At 41.0% G+C, this 21,851-nt stretch overlaps 1 protein-coding gene across 4 annotated transcripts in view; it reads left to right on the plus strand.

Annotated features, from left to right (window-relative positions):
• The window catches only part of ANKFY1 (ankyrin repeat and FYVE domain containing 1), an 89,541-nt gene continuing 67,690 nt past the window's right edge, over positions 1-21,851 (plus strand). For 3 of the 4 annotated variants that reach the window (XM_069482115.1, XM_069482117.1, XM_069482118.1), the window contains exons 1-2: positions 1-47; positions 21,496-21,688. In XM_069482115.1, the coding sequence (XP_069338216.1) occupies positions 38-47; positions 21,496-21,688 (203 nt within the window). In that variant the 5' untranslated portion in view covers positions 1-37. Of the gene's footprint in view, positions 48-129; positions 381-21,495; positions 21,689-21,851 lie in introns of those variants that run through there. The other variant, XM_069482114.1, reaches the window with a different exon arrangement.

Below are 21,851 nucleotides of genomic sequence, written 5' to 3' on the forward strand. Positions count from 1 at the left end.
CACTTCTCGCGAGACTGCAGACAGGGCCGGGCCAGACATGGCGGAAGGTAGGGTTTTTGTGGAGCCGCGCGGGAAGGCGCGGAGCTGTGGGGGCGCTGCTGGCCGGGGGAAGCAGCCTTGGGAGGGGACGGCCGGGCGTTGTCGCATGGGGCACAGCGGGTCTCGCGAGCCTTTCTTTCCAGCCTCTGGGCTCCACGGGCCAGGGTCCGGAGTGCTGTTCCTATGGCAACGCCCCTCCAGCGTCTTCGACCCCAAGGGACCACGGCGGGCTGCGGAGCCGGGTTGGAGGTCCCTTGCCCGGACGGCGTGCAGCCGCTGGGCCCCAGAGGGCGGCAGGGGAGACTCCTTTAATTACCAGTGGGGCCGGGGCCGTGGGGGAAGTAACCCTGTTCTTAGGAAATCGAAACTGCTGTCCTGGCACGTCCTGCATCCGGAAGGGGTACATACCTCGCCTGCGGAAGAGCTTGGGACTCTTTTCGGGATGAGGGATGAGGAAGAGCCAGCGCTGCAACTGGCCCACGCGCCAAATGGGCGCGCACTGTAGTCTCTGGGCTCCCCAGCAGCCCCAGCGTTCGGGTGGGCTGGGATTCTTTCCCCTGGTTTACAAATTAGGAGGGGAGGAAGGGGTTTGCGTGGGAAGGGGGTTGGCCAAGGTCACACTGCTCGCAAGAGGCGTGCTAAAACCAGACCTCTCTGTTCCTTTGCCTTCCAGTCCAGTTTTAACTCTCTTTTCTGGCCTTCTCTTTATGACATTGCAGGTAAAGGCAATTGCAGGTAAAGGAGGCAATCCAGTATCTGCCTCCTTAACGTAGCATTGTTATTTAAAAAGAATCCTTCATTGTCAAAGCCTTATTATTGTACAGGTGGAGGGAAAGAAGCCCCAAAGATGGGGAGTTACCTGCCAGGGACCATACAGTGACACTGCTGGACCTGACCAGTGTGCTTTTCCTTTTTACCCCGTTATTGGAGAAAAATACTCCTTGTTTGGCTTTTGTTTATTGAGTGATTGCAGTGTGCTTGGTCACCACCGGTCTTATTGATTTTGAGCTAAGCTTTGACTGAACCCATCATTTATTGAATCTTAGATGTGAACAGCACATGACAGTTTGTAGGCTTTTCTCATTTGGATTATTATTATTTTTATTTTATGTATTTATTTATTTATCTATTTTTTTTGAGACAGAGTCTCACTCTGTTGCCCCGGCTAGAGTGCCATGGCATCAGCCTAGCTCACAGCAACCTCAAACTCCTGGGCTCAAGCAATCCTCCTGCCCCAGCCTCCCGAGTATCTGGGACTACAGACATGCACCACCATGCCCGGCTAATTTTTTCTACACATTTGTAGTTGTCCAACTAATTTCTTACTATTTTTTTAGTAGAGACGGGGTCTCGCTCTTGCTCAGGCTGGTCTTGAACTCCTGAGCTCAAACAATCTGCCCACCTTGGCCTCCGAGAGTGCTAGGATTACAGACGTGAGCCACCCCGGCCTCTCATTTGGATTAGACTTCAGAATAACCTCGTGAAGGAGGAGGCCTGGCGTTTGTTATTTACCCTTTGTAGATAAAGGAATTAAGCTCAAGGTTATAGAGATAGCTGTGACTGCACCCAGTTTTTGTCTTTGCTTTTTCTACCGTGCATGCCCCTGGAGGGGGAAATTTCAGGTGAATATTGTCTGAAAACAGAAGAGGAAATAAAGGAACTGAAAGAAAGCTAAGGCATCCATCCCCTGCAGCTAGTTTTTGGGTAGATTACAGAACATTGTTTTACACAGTGGGCAGCCAAAGAAATGAAGCTGTTGCTCAGAGCGGAGAGGTGGGGTGGAAAGGTTCAGGGAGGACTCCTGTGAGGTAATGGGTAGTCCAGCACTTTTACACTAGGAGGGGAAGTTGAGGGGGTTTTTGGGAATACATTACCAAGGTTGAAAATGTGGAGGGTGGCTGAGTTTTCATTCAGCAGTTTTACTGAGCACCTGCGGTCAGGATCCAGCCATGAGGCGCTCATACAGGCTTAGGTCAGTATGTTGATAGTTATCCTGCAGGTGCCTTGAGATGTGTGTTAGGGTGGTCTTGAGAGACATCTTGCCAGTGGAGAATACACCTTAAACACAGAAACAAAATATTCTTTTGGGGTTAAATTGGCCAGGGGGGATAGATAGGTAAGAACATTGATGAGGTTCTGACTGTATAGTTTTTCTTTTACCTTTTTTGTGTTCCAATTTCCTGGCCTATGTTTGGACATAAGCTTTTTAGAAACAATGTTACAAAGTTTGAATGGAAGCATTCAGCCAAGTATTCTGGGCCAGTTAGCTTGTTAAACTGAAGGTGCTTGCTATGCAAAAGAAGGCAAGATTAGTTAGAAAATGTTTTGTGGGGTATTACTTGTTTCATGCTGCTTGTGCTTTAATCAGAATTGTCATGGCCGGGTGCAGTGGCTCACGCCTGTAATCCTAGCACTCTGGGAGGCCGAGGCGGGCGGATCGTTTGAGCTTAGGAGTTTGAGACCAGCCTGAGCAAGAGTGAGACCTCGTCTCTACCAGAAATAGAAAGAAATTATCTGGACAACTAAAAATATATAGAAAAAATTAGCCGGACATGGTGGCGCATGCCTGTAGTCCTAGCTACTTGGGAAGCTGAGGCAGTAGGATTGCTTGAGCCCAGGAGTTTGAGGTTGCTGTGAGCTAGGCTGACTCCACGGCACTTTAGCCGGGGCAACAGAGTGAGACTCTGTCTCAAAAAAAAAAAAAAAAAAGAATTGTCAGAGCTGGCTGCACTTGTTCTGAGATACTTATTTAAATATAAAATAGAAGTGTCTCACGCCTGTAATCCCAGCACTTTGGGAGGCTGAGATGGGAGGATCTCTTGAGGCCAGGAGTTTGAGGTTGCGGTGAGCTATAATGACACCATTGCACTCTAGCCTGGGTAACAGAGTGACATCCTATCTCAAAAAAAAAGAAGCCAAACAAAAACAAATAGCAAAAATATGTCATGTAATAATTGAATTATCCGTAAGCGCACTATATGGGACCTCCCTGATAATGGTTATTGTTTGGTGTGAGAGTGTGGGAAATCACGTCTAGGAATAGTAAATAAAACCTTGGGAGACTGAGTATACAGTAGCTTCTTATGTGGTGACTCGTTTAGAAAACAGCCTTCTTTGCTTCCATCAATCCATGGCTGTTGGTTTGGCCATGTATATTTAGTTAAAAGTCTGTCCTAAAATCAGTTTCCATTCTACATCTCTACTAATCCAAACTTCTTTGTAACTCAGGTGAACTGCTTCAAAAGCCTCCTGCATGGTCTTCCTGCTTTTACTTTTCTCTTTGATTTTGTTTTCCCACAGCCTACTTCGCAGTTTCTAGCATTCCCTTTAAAACAGTTGTAAATCAGATCATGTCTCTCCCACTCTTCTTAATACATCTTCTCCTCCATACCCAACTCTCATGGTTCTCCATGACCTTCAGGTCCCAAAAGATCGGTCTTCTGCTTAACACTGACCTTATCTCCTACTTCTCTTCTCATTCACTAGGCCCCTGCCACACTACCTTCCTTGCCTTTCTTTGTACATGCCCAGCCTACTTCTACTTTTGACCTAGAACAGTATTTCACTGTTTCTCCTCATGGCTGACCAACTTTTATTCACTCAGGAGTCTGTCAAGTTGTCACCTTATTAGAGAGTTTCTCTTGTTGGAATATAAACCCCAGGAGAGGAGGGACTTTTTCTGTTTCATTCGCTGCTGTATCTCTCAAACTAGAATCATGCCTAAGGTTGAAGGAATGTATGAATTTATTGAGCACCATTTCCCAGCCATAAAGAAAAGTTGCCTGGATACATCCCTAGCCTTTTGCCAAGTAAACTGGCCAGTCCAACTGTTACTATGCTCTGAATAACACAGTCTGCACAGAGCGACCCAACCTACTTTTCATTCAGCCCATTTTATTGTTTGCGATTAATGTGTAATACTTAAGAGCTCAGACTCTGCAGTTGGACCTGGGTTTGAATCCTAGTTTAAGCAGTGATCACAGGCAAGTCAATTAATTGCCCTCAGTCTCAAGTTTCCTCAACTTTAAAAGGGGGATAATCTGTATTTCACAGGTAGCTGTGAAGCTCAAAAAATGTAGTGCCTGAAGAATATTTTTAGCACAGTGCCTGACATTCTGATCCTGGCATGCAGTCAGTCTCCTCTTAAACTATTATCCCAGTCCCTTCCTCCATAAAATAAAAGTAGAAAAAAATGTAAATGGTTTATTAAACAGAAAATTTATCATAGGCTTTTATTAACTTGGTGGAATTTGGTCAGGAAAATATTTATTTTAATTCCTATTTTTTTAGAGACAGGGTCTTGCTCTGTCACCCAGGTTGGAGTGCACTGGCACCATTGTAGCTCACTATAACCTTGAACTACTGAGCTCAAGCAATCCTTCTACCTCAGACTCCTGAGTAGCTGGGACTACAGGCACGTGCCACCACACCAGGCTGATTTTTAAATTTTTTGTATTGATGAAGTCTCGCTCTTTTGCTCAGGCCAATCTCAAACTCCTGGCCTCAAGTGATCGTCTCTCCTTGGCCTCCCAAAGTGCAGGGATTACAGGCATGAGCCAGTGCACGTGGCCAGGAAAATACTTTTGGCAGTTCAAAGAAGGTGAAAATATTTCATATTCTGGACATTCACTGGCCAATACGGTAGCCACTAGCCACATGTGGCTACTTAAATTTCATTAAAGTTAAATAAAAATTTAGTTCCTAGTGGTGCTAGTCCCATTCAAAGTACTCAATGGCCATGTGGCTTAGTGGTTCCCTTAAGGGACATTACAGATTAATAGGACATTTCCATCATTGCCAAAAGTGTTGTTGGATAGTGTTGTTCCAGAAAATGCTTAATCACTGTAGGCTGATAAAAATAGGGAGAGAAAAAACTTTGCTCTTTCCTGTTTTGAAATTTATCTGTTTAGTGTTTCATTCATTCAACAAATGTCCCAGGCCATTGATAATTACATGTAGTCTGGAGTGTTCTCAAGCACTGTTCCTTTATATTCCTTTGTTTTCTCTACTTTTCCTTTCTTTCACTTCTTTCACCAACTGTAGTTGTTCGCTTTGTCCTTGGGGATTTTTTTTTCACCAAGAAACAGTTAAACCATACTAAAGTAAATGGGGATGTGTCAGTGTAGAGCTACTGGGTTGTACTAAGTTATGCAGAATTCAGTCACTGGCAAGGCAATTTGCTATAGGCGATTTGAGACGTTATTATGATTTACAATCATGCCAAACAAAATGAGAAATACTGTCCCCAAACTCCCTTGTTGAATCTGAGTAGGCCAAGGACCTATGGTATTGAACTCCACCTAGTAAGGCCCTGTAGGGAGGAGGAGGAGATAACCACTGGGTGGAGTGGAGGGAGAAGTAATTGGTGGTTTATCAAGAATAGCCAGCTTATTCATAGGGAGCTCTGAAGTCTAGGAGATTAAAAAAACACATGTGAATGAGATACTGTATTGTTAAGTGAAAGGTGAAAAATGCTTAGGAAGAGATTTTTTAGGGATGTGGTGGGAGTGTGTTTTGGGTGGTCAGGGAAAGTCTTTCTTGTAGGAAAAACTTTAAGCAGGACTTTGAAAAGTAGCCCTCTTTTGGACAAGAGGATATGAGAATAGGTCACTATTCTAGGCGAGAAGAATAGTGGAATATGGCCGGGCATGGTGACTCACGCTGTAATCCTGGCACTCTGGGAGGCTGAGACAGGAGGATTGTTTGAGCTCAGGAGTTCGAGACCTGCCTGAGCAAGAGCGAGAGCCCATCTCTACTAAAAACATAAAAAGAAATTAGCTGGACAACTAAAAATATATAGAAAAAATTAGCCAGGCATGGTGGCGCATACCTGTAGTCCCAGCTACTTGGGAGACTGAAGCAGGAGGATTGCTTGAGTCCAGGAGTTTGAGGTTGCTGTGAGCTAGGCTGACTCCACGGCACTCTAGCCGGGGCAACAGAGTGAGACTCTGTCTCAAAAAAATAAAAAAATAATAGTGGAATATGAGGTTGAGAGAGTATGTTAAATGCTAAATTATGAAGGGCATTGGTTAAACATTAGAATTTTATCGTTTGAGTCATTGGTTGATGCTGCTGAAAGGATATCAGCCAAAGTAGTTACATAACTGGAATTGTCTGAAGCTTGTTGAAATGGCTGCAGTGTAGAGGATGGGCTTGGGAGGAAAGAAGCCAGAGAAGAAGCTGTAGCAATTTATGGGGAGCCATTTGCTAAGGGGCACTGCGGCTGGTGAGGGTTGATGTGCAAGGACTATAGACGGTATAAAAGAGGACTTTTGAAATCTGTTTGAATGTGGGCGAGAGAGAGTGAGACAGAGAGAGAGAGAGAGATGTTAAAGGTGACTCAAGGATTCTAGATCTGGATGACTCAGACAAATGACTAGGTGCTAACAGGAAGAGGAGGAACAGATTTGAGAAGAAATACCTTGACCTCAGTTTTGGACATACTTTGCTATGCCCAATGTGCCTCTATGTGGTGTGTCTAAGTTGGAAGTGTTTCTTCTAGTCAAACAGGAATTTGGAATGGAAATTAGCTAGTTAGCTAATATTTGTTGAGCATCGCCTATGAAGCCAGCCCTATCAGTGCTATCCAGGGTGAAGTTTTGAGAGACATGTAAGTCGCTCAAATGACTCGAACACATATGCAGACAAACTTAACAGAGTTGAATTACATTAAAGAAAAATGTATTTCATCGTAGGTGCAAGCTACTATGCCAGGGTGACAAAATGAGCAAGACACCATCTTAGCCTTAGTGGAACTTGCAGAACAGAGTGGGGAAGGCAAAGTTTTTCAAATAAGCATGCATATCATGCTTTATAGTTTACTGAGTTTTCTCTTCTACATTGATGATTAATGGCACTACTGTCCAGCTAGACTCTTAACTCGATAACCTAGAAGTCTGCTCGGATTTCCCCCTGCTCTGCACTCAGTCATCAAATCCAGTGGATCCTGTACAGCTCGCACATCGGTTCTTTCCTCTCCTCTGTCAGTCCATTAGTTCATACTAGTAGTGTTAACCTAGAGAAACCTGCACAGTAGAATCATCTGGGGAGGTTTTAAAAACCCAAATTTATGTATCTGTCAGCCTCAAGGAAGATCAACATATCCCACAAAACATTTTTTTCAAACTGGATCAGTATTGAATAAAACATGGTTTTACTGAATCAGTTTTCTAAACGAATATGACAGTTATATATATGGGTTGAGTATCTTTAATCTGAAAATCCAAAATCCAAAATATTCCAAAATTTGAAATTTTTTGAGTGCCGACATGATGCTCAAAGGAAATGCTCAGTTGAAGCAATTTAGATTTTGGATTAGGGATGCTCAGTTGGTAAGTATAACGCAAATATTCCAAAATCCAAAAAATCCCGGAATCTGGCCCCAAGCATTTTGGATAAGGGATACACAACCTTTATAATGTTATCTTTCCTGCCATGGAAGTCCTCTGCGGTAAGTTTTGTCTGTGACCAGAGTAAAAGAATTTTTTAAAGGAAACTTTGGTTAAATAATGGCTTTTGCACTTTGTCAGAGCATTCAAGTTATGACAGTTACAATTGCTAGATCTTTTAAAGTATAGAAAGTCAAAATATGAAATATCTCTTAGTGCCATTATATTTTTAATATCTTAAGTTTTTTTGGTGCAAGGGAAGGTACAGAATATCAGGGGTATCTCTGACCCTTCCCTCCTTTGCATTGTCTTCCAGATGGTATAGCTATAGTCTTTTCTTTTCCTTTTCCATCTTGTTTGGAAGAGGGTACGGTGTGCACTTGAGTTCTCAGCCATAAATATATTTACTTTTTTTTCATTCTCCCATGAAACAAGTTTCCTGTGCTTTGTACTCCTGATTAATGAATATTCAGTAATCTCACTGAAAGAAAGATTTCATCTGTACTATCACATATTTAGAATAGTGGTAGTGGTAGTAATTCATCACCAGTGAGGAGCTTTTATAATCTGATGCCAACAAAGAAGATAGTATTTTCTGGGAAGGTGATACTTCGATGAAATATTGTATGTGGAAAATCCTAATATATGCCTGAAACGAAAAATTATTATAGTTCTTAGAGTGTTACCATAGCCTTTATAATCATTTCTCTTTTATCTAATGGACATAGTTAAAGCAGAGTAGGGAGAAAGTCATTTAGTCACTAAAGAATTATACAAAGAAAATTAATTCCCCACTAAAATTCTGGCTAGACTGTAAGAAGAACAGGAGTATAGAGAAAGGAAATGTCAGGGTACCCTGTTAATCTAAAAAGACTTAATACAATGTCAGTTAGAATTGGAGTAGACACACTACTAAATTGCACTTATAGATCAACACTCATGTGCACGCATGGTAGTAAAATTCAACGGAAATCAAGCCGGTGTCGGGGGAGGAGGGGATAGCGAAGTTCACACCTAACGGGTACAATGAACACTATATGGGAGATGGACAAACTTATAACTTTGACTCAAACTGTACAAAGGCAATTCATGTAACCAAAATGATTGTACTCCCGTAATATTCTGAAAATTAAAAAAAAAAAAAATCACATAATGACATATCTTAAAAAAAAAGTAGACAGAGGGGAGTAGAAAGCATTTAAGACACGGCATGGAAAGAACACATGTAATTCCTGGATTAATTAATGATTAGTTAATCTTTTTTGATGTCCTGACATTGGAGCTAAAATCAGGCGGCATAGTATTAATGGGATGGGCTCTGGTTTAAGATCCAAAATCTTGAGTCTTGTCTTTTGCTAATTTTGTGATTTTAGGCAATCCACTTAACCCCAGTGAATTTCAACAGTTAAGTTAATATACTGCTTTTTGGATATGGTTAGAATCTGAGAGAATGAATGTGAAGAACCTAAATGCCACAGGAGACATTAAAAAATATATTAATTCCCCCTTTCTCTCAAGACAGAATCTTGCTCATTTACCCCAGTTGAGGTGCAGTAGTGTGATCATAGCTCACTGCAGCCTCAAACTCCTAGACTCAGGTGATCTTCCTGCCTCAGCCTCCTAAGTAGCTAAGACTATGGGTGGTTACCACCATGCCTAGCCTCCCCTTTCTCTTTTATTGCAAAGTGGTATAGGAAACTGCATTTTATTTTACTCTATAAAATGATGTTTTCGATACTAATTCAACAAGAAGTTACTAGGGCATTAAAATCTTTTACTATACAGAATTTCTTGTTTGTAAGGATGGGTCTTTTAGTTTTGTGTGGCTGCTCTAACAAATTTCCACACGGTGGGTGGCTTAGAATAACAGAAATGTATTCTTATGATTCTGGAGGACAAGTCTGAGATCTGTATCACTGGGCTGAAATCAAGGTGTCAGTCGGGCCGTACTCCCTCTGGAGGCTCTAGGAGAGAATCTTTTTCTTGATTCTTCCAGCTTCTGGTGGCTGCTGACATTCCTTGGCTTGTGGCCATATCACTCGAATCTTCAAGGCCAGTATATTCAAATCTCTCTTTGTTTTGTGGTCACATGGCCTTCTCTGTGTCAAATCTCCCTCTTCTCCTTCTTATAAGGATACATGAACAGCCATGTGCTGCATAACATTTCAGTCAGTGCAGAGACCCCCTTTTTTGGTCATATCAAGTAACATTTCATAGGTTCCAGGGATTAGGATATGGATACCTTAGGCGGGTGGGGCATTTTTCAGCCTACCATGGTAGGCAGTGTCATCTAATTTGACATCTTAAGTTAAAAGATTTCTACATTTCCTTTGTGTGCAGTTTCTGAATGCTTGAAGACTATGCTGCACACTTCCCTTGAATTCCTTTGTGGTCAATCCCATTCCCCTGGCCACTGGCAACCACTACTCTGCAGTTTCCTGTGGAATCATACAATATGTAGTCTTGTGTCTGACTTCTTTCACTTAGCGTATTGCTTTTAAGATACATCCATATTGTTGCATGTATAAGTAGTCCATTCCTTTTTTTTTGTTTCCTGTGAGACAGGGTTTCACTCTGTCACCCAGGCTGGAGTGCAGTGGCATGGATATAGCTCACTGTAACCTTGGACTCCTGGGATCAAGAGATCCTTCTGCCTCAGTCTCCCAAGTACCTGGGACTACAAGCGCCTCACCATGGCTGGCTAAGTGTTTACATTTTTAGTGTAGAGATAGGTTCTTTTTGTGTTGTGCAGACTGGTCTCAAACTCTAGGCCTTGAACAACCCTCCTGCCTTAGCCTCCCAAAGTCCTGTGATTATAAATGTGAGCCACTGCGCCTGGCCTATAAGAAACTGTCAAACTGTTTTCCAGAGTGGCTGTGTTATTTTGCATTCCCACGAGCAATGTATGAGACTTCTATTTCTCCACATCTTTGCCAACCCTTTTTAATTTTAGCAATACTAGTGGGTGTTGTATTTCATTGTGGTTTGTGGTTTTAAGTTGCACCTTTTTAATGACTAATGATGTACATCTTTTCATATTATGTTATTTGCTATGCATTTATCTTCTGTGGTGAAGAATTCAAATTTTTTGTCCTTTTTTTATTGGGTTGTCTTATTGAATTGTAAGTTTTCATTATAATCTGACCACACGTCCTTTGTTGGATATATGTTTTGCAAAGGTTTTCTTCCAGTCTGTGGCTTGCTTTTTCATTTTCTTGTCTTTTTTTTTTATTTTTTTTAAATGAGATGGGGTCTCGCTGTATTACCCAGGCTGGAGTACAATGGTGTGATCATATCTCACTGCAGCCTCAAACTCCTGGGCTCAAATGATCTTCCCGCCTCAGCCTGGAGTAGCTAGAATTATAGGCATGAGCCACTTGCTTGGCTGTCTGTGTCTTTTGAAGAACAATTTTTCAAATTTGATAAAGTCCAGCCTACCCATTTTTTTTCTATAATTCATTCTTTTTTGTCCAGCTTAAGAAATCTTGGCTTAATCTGAGGCACTAAGATTTTTTTGTATGTTTTAGTCTAGAAGTTCTGTAGTTTTTAAAAAAAAAAAAAAAAAAAAAAGACAAGGTCTCGCCATTTTGCCCAGGCTGGAGTGCATTAGCTATTCACAGGTGCAATGATAGCATACCAGAGCTTCAAACTCCTGGGCTCAAGTGATCGTTCCACCTCATCCTCCTGAGTAGCTGGGACTATATGTGTGCAACAGCACCTGGCTCTAGAAGTTCTGTAGTTTTAACCCTTCCGTGTGATTTTGTGTTAATGTTTGTATATAATGAGGTATACTAGTTGGAATTTGCTTTTTCTCATATGAACAGCCAGTTGTGCTAGTGCATGGTCCTTTCCTCATTGAAGTGCCTTGATACCACTGTCAAATCATTTGGTTATATATGTGAAGGTCTATTTCTGGATTCTATTCTATTCCATTGTTTTGAATACCTATCTTGATGCCAGTATGATACTGTGTTAATTACTGTAGTTTTATAATAAGCCTTGAAATTGAATTATGTAAGTGCTATACCTTTCTTTTTCTTTTTTTTCCCCAAAGTTGTTTTGGCTATTTTAGGAACTTTTCATTCCCATATAAATTTTGAAATCATCTTTTCACGTTGTACAAAGAAAGTTTGCTGGGATTTTTATTAGGTTGGTGTTGAATCTATAGACCAATTTGGAGAGACTTGACATCTTAACAATATTGAGCCTTCCAATCCATGAATATAGCTCTCCATTTATTTAGGTTGTCTTTACTTTGTGTCAGCAGTGTATCATAGTTTTCATTGTGCGTGCATTGCACATTTTCTTAAATTTATCTCTCAGTATTTTATGTATTTGCTACACTATTATAAATGGATTACCATAGCCTGTACATTGATAACCTAGAGCTTTCAAGTCTGGATAACAAGTGAAATGGAAGTAAGAAGAGGAGTTTAATTTGAGGAAGATGTTAAGATTGATTTTAGACTTGTTGAGTTTGTAGTACCAGTGGGTCATTCTTTCAGCAGGAGCTGTTGAAGGAGAGATTTGAGGCCATTTACATAGCAGCGACAGTAGAGTATGGGCATGCATGAGACCACAGTCAAGGAAGAAAGTTAAGAGAAAGTTCAGTTCTCGGTCTGAACCTTGGAGGACCGTGTCCTTTTAGAGCTGTGGTCCTCAACCCCCAGAGCATGGTCTGGTAATGGGCCATGGCCTGTTAGGAACCTGGCCGCGGATCACTGCCTGAGCTCCACCTCCATCCCTCTCCTCTCCCCATTCTTTGGAAAAATTCTCTTCCATGAAACCAGTCCCTGGTGGCAAAAAGGTTGGGGACCACTGTTTTAGAGAGTGGGTAGTCAGAGTAGTAGACGAAGGATCCCTAAGAAAATAGGAAGAAAACTAGATTACGAAGTTAGGAAGCCAAAGCAAGACTTTCAGGAAGAATGGGCTGATTGAGAGTTAGATGCTGCAGAGAGGTTCAGGGGCTGGATGAATAAGGAAAATGTCATTGAATGGTGATTTTATCATTGTGACTGAAACCGTTTAGTAGAGTGGTTTGGGTAGAAGCCAAGTTTCAAAAGATTAGAGAGGTAAGGAAGAAAGTAGTAACTAAAGACTCCCTTCAGAAACTGGGGGAGAAGGAAAAGAGTGTGATAGACTAGGCAATCATGAGCGTAACTGGGAAGAGAAGTTTGTCTGGGGGGAAGATATTACTGTGAGCCTGGAGACAGGCATGTCTTAAAGGTGTAAGGGCTGTTTTAGTGGCATGGGGTTTGGTAAGGGGAAGTGAGAGGTTACAGAATTCTAGGCGTGTGGAACAGATTAACTGCCGTCTTCCCATCTCATTTGGTTCTGGGCATCATTTTCATGTCCTAATTCTTTAAAAATCACCTAGAACAAAGGAACAGGGTTAGTAAACTATGGCCTCTCAGTCAGATCTGACCTGAGACTTGTTGACTTGCTTTTGTACGGCTCTTGAGCTAAGAATATTATATATACAAACATTTATTAAAATATATAAATATTAACTATAATGTATATTTTAAATAGTATTTTTAAATGGTAGAAGAAAAATCAAAAGAATATATCATGATGTGAAAACTACATTCAATTCAGTTTTGAGTGTCTATAAATAAAGTTTTTTGGGGGAACACAGCAACACTTACTCATTTATGCCTTGTGTTAACAATGGCAAAGTCGAGTAGTGCCACAGAGACTGCATGGCTCATAAAGCCTAAAATATTTACTGTCTGGCCCTTTGCAGAAATTTTGCCAACTCCTAAAAGAAGGGTGATATAAAAATACATTGTTGGTCCTTTTCTGACCGTCCCATGTAACTGTCGAAGAGATGATTTGCTGATTAACTGTATTTTTTTTGTAGTAGACATTGGAATCTTTATTTTAGGCTATTCATGGTGAATGCAGATTTTTTTGTCTTAAGCGTCTTTGGTTAAGCCAAGACTGATGAACTGTCAGAAAGGATGCTTATTAAAATGTCTGACCTTAGACTGCTGATGAAGAGCAGATGGTTATTATTTGGAAAGAAACATGACAAAATTGTAATGGAAGTTGCTGACATTCTTCACGGATACTTAGCATATAGCTCTTTCATTGAAACTGTAGGTTTTATCTATTATTTGAATTTCTAGGCTTATTTTTCAAAGTTGGGGGGTGTGGGGAGAAGAAACCATACTTGAAAACTAGTCACTTTTTGATGAAGACAAATAAGTAGTAGTATATAGAGTAGCAGCAGCAGTAAACCATATTAAACCAGACACTGTGGTAACTTATTTAACCTATCTTAAGTCAATTTCTTTTTGGATAATACTCTTAAGATACTATTAATATTATTAGTCTCATTTTCCACAATGAGAAAATCGAGGCACAGAAAGGAGTAAGGTCACACTGCTAGTAAATGGGATCAGACCCAGTCAGCGAGGTTCCGGAGTACGTGCTCTGGACTGTCAATCTGCAAGTGGAATCCTGCAACACAGGACTATCCTGTGTTGTCTAAGAATTATAACAATAGCTAACATCTATCGACTGAGAGATGTAGTACTACAGGGCAGGTACTGTTCTAAGGTCATTATATGTATTAGCACTTTTAATGTTTACAACATCCTTACAGATCAAGAGAATGAGGCACGTAAGGTGTATCATAATTAGAAAGCAGTGGGGCCAAGATTTGATCCCAGTCAATCTAGTTCCAGAACCTGTGCAACTGCTATGCTATAGATTCTCTCTTCATTATTGTTCAGAATGCTAATTTTGTCCTTTTTCTTGTAAGAACTCTGCAGCTTGGTGGCACTTCAAGGATGCATTTGCATTGCTGTTTGCAAAGCAGACAGTATTCCCCACAGAATGATAATGTCTCAGTCATGGGCACTCTGTATACTATGAAACGATAAGGCAATCACAGTACCACTGTTATGTGCATATAAGTTGCTTGAGTGCATTTCTAATCCTTTGGGTTTCCCCCTACAAAAGGTACTGGGTGGGGAGGCATCTGTGATTTTGTGAGATCTCCAAATCATCCTAAAACCGCCCTGCTTTTATCTTGCCTCTTCTCTGCTCATTACCTTTGTCATTTATGTCTTGTGTCAGTGTCCAGGCAGCAACTGCAAATTTGTATCAGGAATTCTGTAGAGAGACTAGGGTTATTGCTGTAGATTTTGGAATTATATGTGTATAACTGATATCCAAGGAAACGTATAGGGTTTCCTTGAGAGAGCAGAGAGGGAGAAGACAGCAGAAACAGAACTTTTAGGATCTTCCCCATGTGAAGGGTCAGATAGAGGAATCAGGAACTTTCTATTCTTGAAGGCAAATGTCCTAATAATTGCCCGCCATCTACCTCCCGTTGGTTCTAGCTCACCTTAAGGTTTTCCACTGATCTTCTATTTGAATTTTTACCAGGGTTGCAATATGTTAGCACATAAATGAGTATCCAGACTCTTTATGACTATTAATTTTGTTCTTGCCCCCCCTCTGTTTGTGAGTTCTTTGTGGATACTACTGGATTCTACATTTGATACTGCTTCGATTGCTACATTATTTGTTTGGAAGAGGTGCAAGTTAGCCCTTTTAACTCTAGAAGGGGCATCTCCTAATCTACCAAAATGCTTAGTGCCCTAGTAGGTGCTTCATAAATACTTGCAGATTGATAGTTTAAGTGAAATGGAAATGCAGAGATATTTCCCAGCCAACTATAGGCATGCTGTGTTGTTATTCTTGAGGAGCAAAATACTTAAGTCAGCTAGAATATGATGTGATTGAAACCAAGGTTAGAAGGTTCAGTTTGCTTTGTAGAAGAAAAATCTCCAATCTACAGCTACAGGTTACCACTGTGAAAACTTGGAAGCTGTCCCTTAGCAGGTGGGATGCAATTCTGAAACTAACAGGTTGACCTAGCAAAATGAGGTATCCTTAGGCAATGGCAGGTGAGTAGTAGCAGGCATTTTTGTCAGTGAGCTCTTGGAGGACTGGGCTTGGCTTGGGCTTGTAATTATTTGTACTTCTCATAGGTAAATGTACAGTGCCTGTGTATTGTGTCTATTCAACACATGTGTTGACTGATATTAGTTTAAAAGGAGAATCTGACCTTTTTTTTTTTTTTTTTTTTTTTTACATTTTTGGGATCCAGTATGCTACAAACACTTAAAGGTTTTATTTAAATCTTTTGAAGTAAAACACCACTTTTCTGCTATGTTTTCTCTGTGCTAGCCTAAACCAGGCAGGTGGTCTTGCTTCATGCTCCATTTGCATCCCAGCCGAGTGCTTTCAGGTGTTATTGAATTGGCTTGTTTAATTGCCTGTCTTTTCTATCATCCTGCAACTTTTAAAAACATGTGCCAAGATGGTTTCTATTACCTTGACATTCGCACTTCGTAGGTGCTTAATTTTTTGATGAATGACTAGGTTATGCAGTTATCTTCTTCAGAGATAAAAATCTTTGAAGAACAAATCTATGAATGAACAAAAAAAAAAATGGCAATTCAGTTGGTATTTTATTTAAATGTAGTGTTCCCACAGCCTGTGTGCGACTTGGGGAGGTGTGTGCTGGAGGCTGAACTTCTTTTCCAGGGCAGTAATTCCCATACCTGGAGCTGTTTTAAAAATATGTATTTCCCAGCCCCACCCAGAGCTAGTGAATCTGGGTCCTCTCTCTAGGTAGTTCAAACTGCCTAAGTGATTCTCAGGCAGGCAGCCTGTGAACAGTGTCATAGAGCATGATCTGAGAGGCGAGAGTTGGGTAGGTTGCTGGTCGTGGGCTTGTCCCCTTTCTGGTCCTCTGATTCCTTATCTGGGAGTTGAACTAAAAGAGATGATTTTGAGGCCCCTGCCCATCCTAAAGTTTTGTGACATAACACTTACACTTGGGCATTAGAAAATAATTTTCCCTCATAATTCTAACTATTCACCATAATCTTAAAAATTTGGATAAATTACTTGCTTTATGCATGCACATAGATTTAAAATTCAAAATAATACCACAAGGCTTACAACAAAATAAGTTTTGTGTTACTTGCCCCACCCTTCAGCTCTGCTCCCCAAACTAAGTCTTTTCCACTCTTTTGTTTGTTTCTTCTCTATTTACCTTTAAGTGATCATGCTTATACTGCCATTTCTGATCCATTGTAGACATTAACTGACTTCTTACTGTGGTAGACTAGGAGTTGCCTCTTTGAGAGTTTTTTTTTTTAAGGTCAGCCTAACTTGAACCTCTTCCAAATGAATACTAGTGATGATTTTTACAGCATGTTAGACTTGGGACACACTATTTAAGGTAGCTCATTCAGTATTTTGCAGTTTTCCATTTCTGCTTTTACTTTTATTCATCACCTCATACTTCTGATAATGCCCTATTGATTTTCCATGACTTAATTGATCAATCTCAGTTCTTAGGTCAGTAAAACATTTAAATCCCATTCTGCTTTTCATGACTGAAAAAAAGTTGTGTAATCTGTTATAATAGTTTAAACTGTTTATCCAATAATTACATAACTGTGGAATGCAGAGAGGGTGGAGGAAGAGCTGGCAATTTTGAGTGCATGTGCCAGTCACAATAGTTAGCATTTAATTCTGACAACAGCATTATGAAATAGATTTTTCCCTTATTTTACAGATAAAGAAGGAAAGCTCAGAGAGGTGAACTTGTCCATGGTGCCGTAGCTAGTTACTAAAAGATTTGATTCCCCATCAATTTGACTCCAGAACCTACTACAGGTGTATATCAAATTTAAAAAAACTTTTTAATTAAACATAACATACATACAGAAAAGCACAATGCATTATCAAAGTGAAACATGTATGTAATCACCACTAAGTGAAAATGAAAAAGAAAGTTGCCATTATCAAAGAGGGTATCCTGTGTACTCTCCTGATGACCACTTTCCTGCTATTCCTCTAAAGGAATAATAAATGAAAATAACACTATCATGACTTTTGACACCATAGATTGATTTTGCTACAAGTTTTTGAAAGGAATTTTAGCCTTAATTGTATGTTCTTTTCCATTTTCTATTATCATACCTAGAAATTCACTGCTAGTTTTTTTTCAAAGAGGCTAATCACCTCCATTTCTCTCTATCCAGAAAAAAAGAGAGTGTAAATTTGGTACCATCACATGAATTTATTGCCATGTGTTAAATGCTCCCCCTTCAAGGTAAATAGTTGCAGTTTTTTGTCTCTTTAGTCTGAGTCACTGTGAATAACTCTTTAAGACCAGTGACCTCTGTATTTTTGTCACATCAGAATAAAAGCTTAGAGCTGATTCTACCCAAGGGGTTTGGTGTAATTGTAAATTCTACTTGCTGAGATTTAAAAAATATTACAGTAGGGTCATTGTAAGTACCGTTTTTGTTTAGCCAACACTTTTTAAAGCACCGTTTGATTTAAATATAATATTAGTAGGCCAATAATTAGAGTATTTTTTTTTTAAAGCTGTTATAGGAATTCTCATCTGATTTGTAACTTGTGAGCACAGTGATCACTTTAGCAGCTAAAAGCAAATTTTCATCCTGCAAGTGCTTTTCAAATCTCTCTTCCCAGGAATACTGACTTATATCTGAGACTTATATCCAGTTTTTGACTCCAGGCATTTATTTAATGTGGAGCCTCTAGAAGAAGAGAAAAAAAATTCCCTACTATATGCATGAAGAAGATGGTCTATGAGTATTTAAACAGATTTCTCTTTTTTTTTTGAGACAGTCTTACTCTGTTGCCCTGAGTAGTAGAGTGCCGTGGCATCAGCCTAGCTCACAGCAGCCTCAAACTCCTGGGCTCCAATGATCCTCCTCCCTCAGCCTCCTAAGTAGCTGGGACTACAGGTGCTCACCACCACGCCCAGCTAATTTTTCTATTTTTAGTAGAAACTGGATCTTGCTCTTGCTCAGGCTGGTCTTGAACTCATGAGCTCAAGTGATCCTCCCGCCTTGGCTTCCTAGAGTGCTAGGATTACAGGCATGAGCCACCATACCTGGCCTAAACAGATTTCCCTTTTTTTTTTTTTTTTGAGGCAGAGTCTCTGTTGCCTGGGCTAGAGTGCCGTGGCATCAGCCTCGCTCACAACAACCTCAAACTCCTGGGCTCAAGCAATCCTCCTGCCTCAGCCTCCCGAGTAGTTGGGACTACAGGCATGCGCCACCATGCCTGGCTAATTTTTTCTATATATATATTTTAGCTGTCCATGTAATTTCTTTCTATTTTTAGTTGAGACAGGGTCTCGCTCTTGCTCAGGCTGGTCTCGAACCCCTGACCTTGAGCGATCCACCTGCCTCAGCCTCTCAGAGTGCTAGGATTACAGTGTGAGCCACCGCGCCTGGCCTAAACAGATTTCTCTTAAAACACTTTTTCTCATCATGAAAGCAGGACATACTGGTTATAGATACCTGAAATATACAGAAAAGTACAAAGAAGAAAAGTCCTCTCTCAGTGAGACTTCCTGAAATTTTGTGGTATTCAGTTTGTCTTTTTACTCTTCTTATATGTGGATATTTATGAAATATAATGTTGGAATTATAAAATATATAGTTTTGCAGCTTGCTTTTTTCTGTTAAAAATATTCTTTGAATATGCATATTCAGCATTACATATTTCTTTGAAAAAAATTTATGGTTGCATAAGAACTTCAAGCCCATGTGCTACTTTAACCATTCTTGTGTTGATTTTGAACCAGTTTTTGATTATTTGTATGTTTATAAAGAATCAGCTATTGGGCAGCAGGTGGGGGAGAGATGAAGCTGAGAGGAAGGAAATCTTTTTTTAAAAGCTGGGTTTTACTTGTTTAGCTTAATTGATTAAATAGTGAGTACCTGTGTAACAGGCCCTGTGTCAGGCTCTGAGATGCTGACATGAATCCTTTCACATTGTAGGAGATCCAGTAAGATGAGTGAGAGCCTGAATTAAAGTCATGGTGGAGACTGGGGTACAGAAGATAAGAAGGATTCCCTGAAATGTTTAAGTGGGAAAATCAATAGTTTTTGCTGACAAAGTGTTAGGGTAGGGCCGAAAGTGTGTGAGTCAGTGTGAGATATCACATGTCTTGTTTGGATAACTGAGATGGATGGTAGTGTCATTTATAAGTATAGGAGTCACAGAAGGGAAGAGATTTACTTGAAGTTTTGTTTTGGGCATAGTGAGTCTGAGGTGCCTACGGGCTGCTAGGGAGAGCTGTCTGTTGGGAAGATGGGTAGATGAAGTGAATAAGAAAGATCTGGACTAGAGAGATGAATCTGTGGATCACTGGCACCTAGACTGTGGTATCAAGCACAGACCAGAGACCTTGTCAAATCTGCCTTGGGAGCACATACAGTTGAGAAGAGGGTCAGGATAGAACCCTGGGGAGTGGCAGTGGTCAAGAGTCGGGAGGCAGATGCAAGGAAACATGTGAAAGGGAGAGAGAACCAGAATTAGAGAGAAAGTTGTGGTTGCTGTGGCTGCTGAAATAAGAGAAGAAAAGAGGGATGGACAACAGTGTCATTCTGTGTCATAGAGGACCAGGAGGAGAACCACTGGCAAGAATCTATTGGATTTGGCAATTAGAAGGTCACGTGTGGTAGTTCGAGATGGAAGGGCAGAGGATGTCAGATGTGGTGTGGGCAGGGGGTTTTGCTTTAATAGCTAGAGACTTGAACAGGTTTATGTGCTGGGTACCCAGTTGAAAGACTGAAGTTGCTGGAGGAGGAAGGTTGATGATAAAGCAAAAGTCCTGAGGAGCAGGGGAGAGGGATGGAATTTGGAGCCTAGATGGAGGGATTAAACTTGGGTAGAGGGAGATACTTTCTCTGAGGAAGCATGGGGTAGGTGGGAATAGTTGCTGGCAGTAGCTCATTTTTCTCAGGTTGTTGGCTGGGAATGAAGCAGATTGGGTAGGAGATTGGCTTAAGGGCGATATCAAGATTTGAAATGTCTGTGGTGGGGATTAGGGGGAAAAGGGACCAAGGCCCAGAGGATGACTGGGCCTAGTGGATCACTGGCACCTAGATTGTGGTATCAGCCACAGACCAGAGACCTTGTCAAGTCTGCCTTGGGAGCACATACGGTTGAGAAGAGGGTCAAGGATAGAACCCTGGGGAGTGGCAGTGGTCAACAGTGGGGAGGCTGTGGATCCATAGTCAAACACCTTGATTTATAAAGGTGCCAGTTTGTGTGGTTGCATGAATTCCCCATCTCATTCTCTATCAAGACACCAGCGCCCAGGTAAAGGAGGAGAGAAATTTCATAGCTGGGGAAGCCTTCCCTGACCTCCTAAATTAAATTTCTTTTTCTTTCTTTCTTTTTTTTTGAGATGTGGTCTCACTCTGTCACCTGGGCAAGAGTACAGTGGCATCATAGCTCACTGCAAACTCAAGCTCCTGGGCTCAAGTGATCCCTCCCGCCTTGGCCTCCCAAAGTGCTAGGATTACAGGCATGAGCCACCACATCTGACCAATTAAATTTCCTTATAAGCTCTCAAAGCTCTGTTTTTCCCTTCTAGCACTCTAAAGTGGAATTGTAGTTTTGCATTTAATTGTTGCAATTGTTATAAGAAAAATTATTTGATTTGTGTTCATTTTTCCCAGGGACTAAAAGCTCTGAGGAAGATATGTCTGATTTTGCATTGCTTCTGTTGTACAGTGTGTTACCTAGTCGATACTTGGTAAATGTTTGTTGAATTTAATGAACCAACTATAGCAGTTCTCAACCTTTTTATCTGCCCCAGCACACCTGTGTAGTATGACTTGCTTCCAAAAAATCTTCTAGGTGATTTTGATAGCCTCTTCTCCTTGAAGACTCCTGCCTTTATGGCTAAAGATTTATAGGGCTGGTGCCTGTCAGCATCTTTATGTGTATCTCTTTGTTGTCAAATATTGCATATTGAGCTTCTGGGAGGAGAAATTCCCCCTATACCATGATGGTCTTCTTGGCCCAGTGACCAGCACCCTGAAACAAAGCCATTCTTGATCCTGTAGGACTGTCACTGAGATACAGTAGAAACATGTGGCTCTTCACTTTGGTAACTTTCCCGTCTGTAGGATAAGGGAATAGTGAATGCTGTCTACTCTACACCTACCATGATAATCTTGATTCTTTGTTTCCTTTACAGAGGAGGTGGCCAAGTTGGAGAAGCACTTGATGCTTCTCCGGCAAGAGTATGTCAAGCTGCAGAAGAAATTGGCAGAGACAGAGAAGAGATGCACTCTTTTGGCTGCACAAGCAAACAAGGAGAGCAGCAATGAGTCCTTCATCAGCCGCCTGCTGATGATCGTGGCAGACCTCTATGAGCAGGAGCAGTATAGGTGAGCTCCTGGACACAGGGCTGGTTTGGGGAAGCAAGCCCTTTTGCTTTATTCCTGGGCCATGTTACAACTGCTCTTTCTCGTTGGCTTTCTTCCCAAATTTATTTCCCTTTAATCAGGATATTAGCAAACCTTTATTCCCTAGAATATAAGCTCCTTGCGG

Source organism: Eulemur rufifrons, chromosome 9, assembly GCF_041146395.1.
Source record: "Eulemur rufifrons isolate Redbay chromosome 9, OSU_ERuf_1, whole genome shotgun sequence".
NCBI classification, from domain to species: Eukaryota; Metazoa; Chordata; class Mammalia; order Primates; family Lemuridae; genus Eulemur; species Eulemur rufifrons.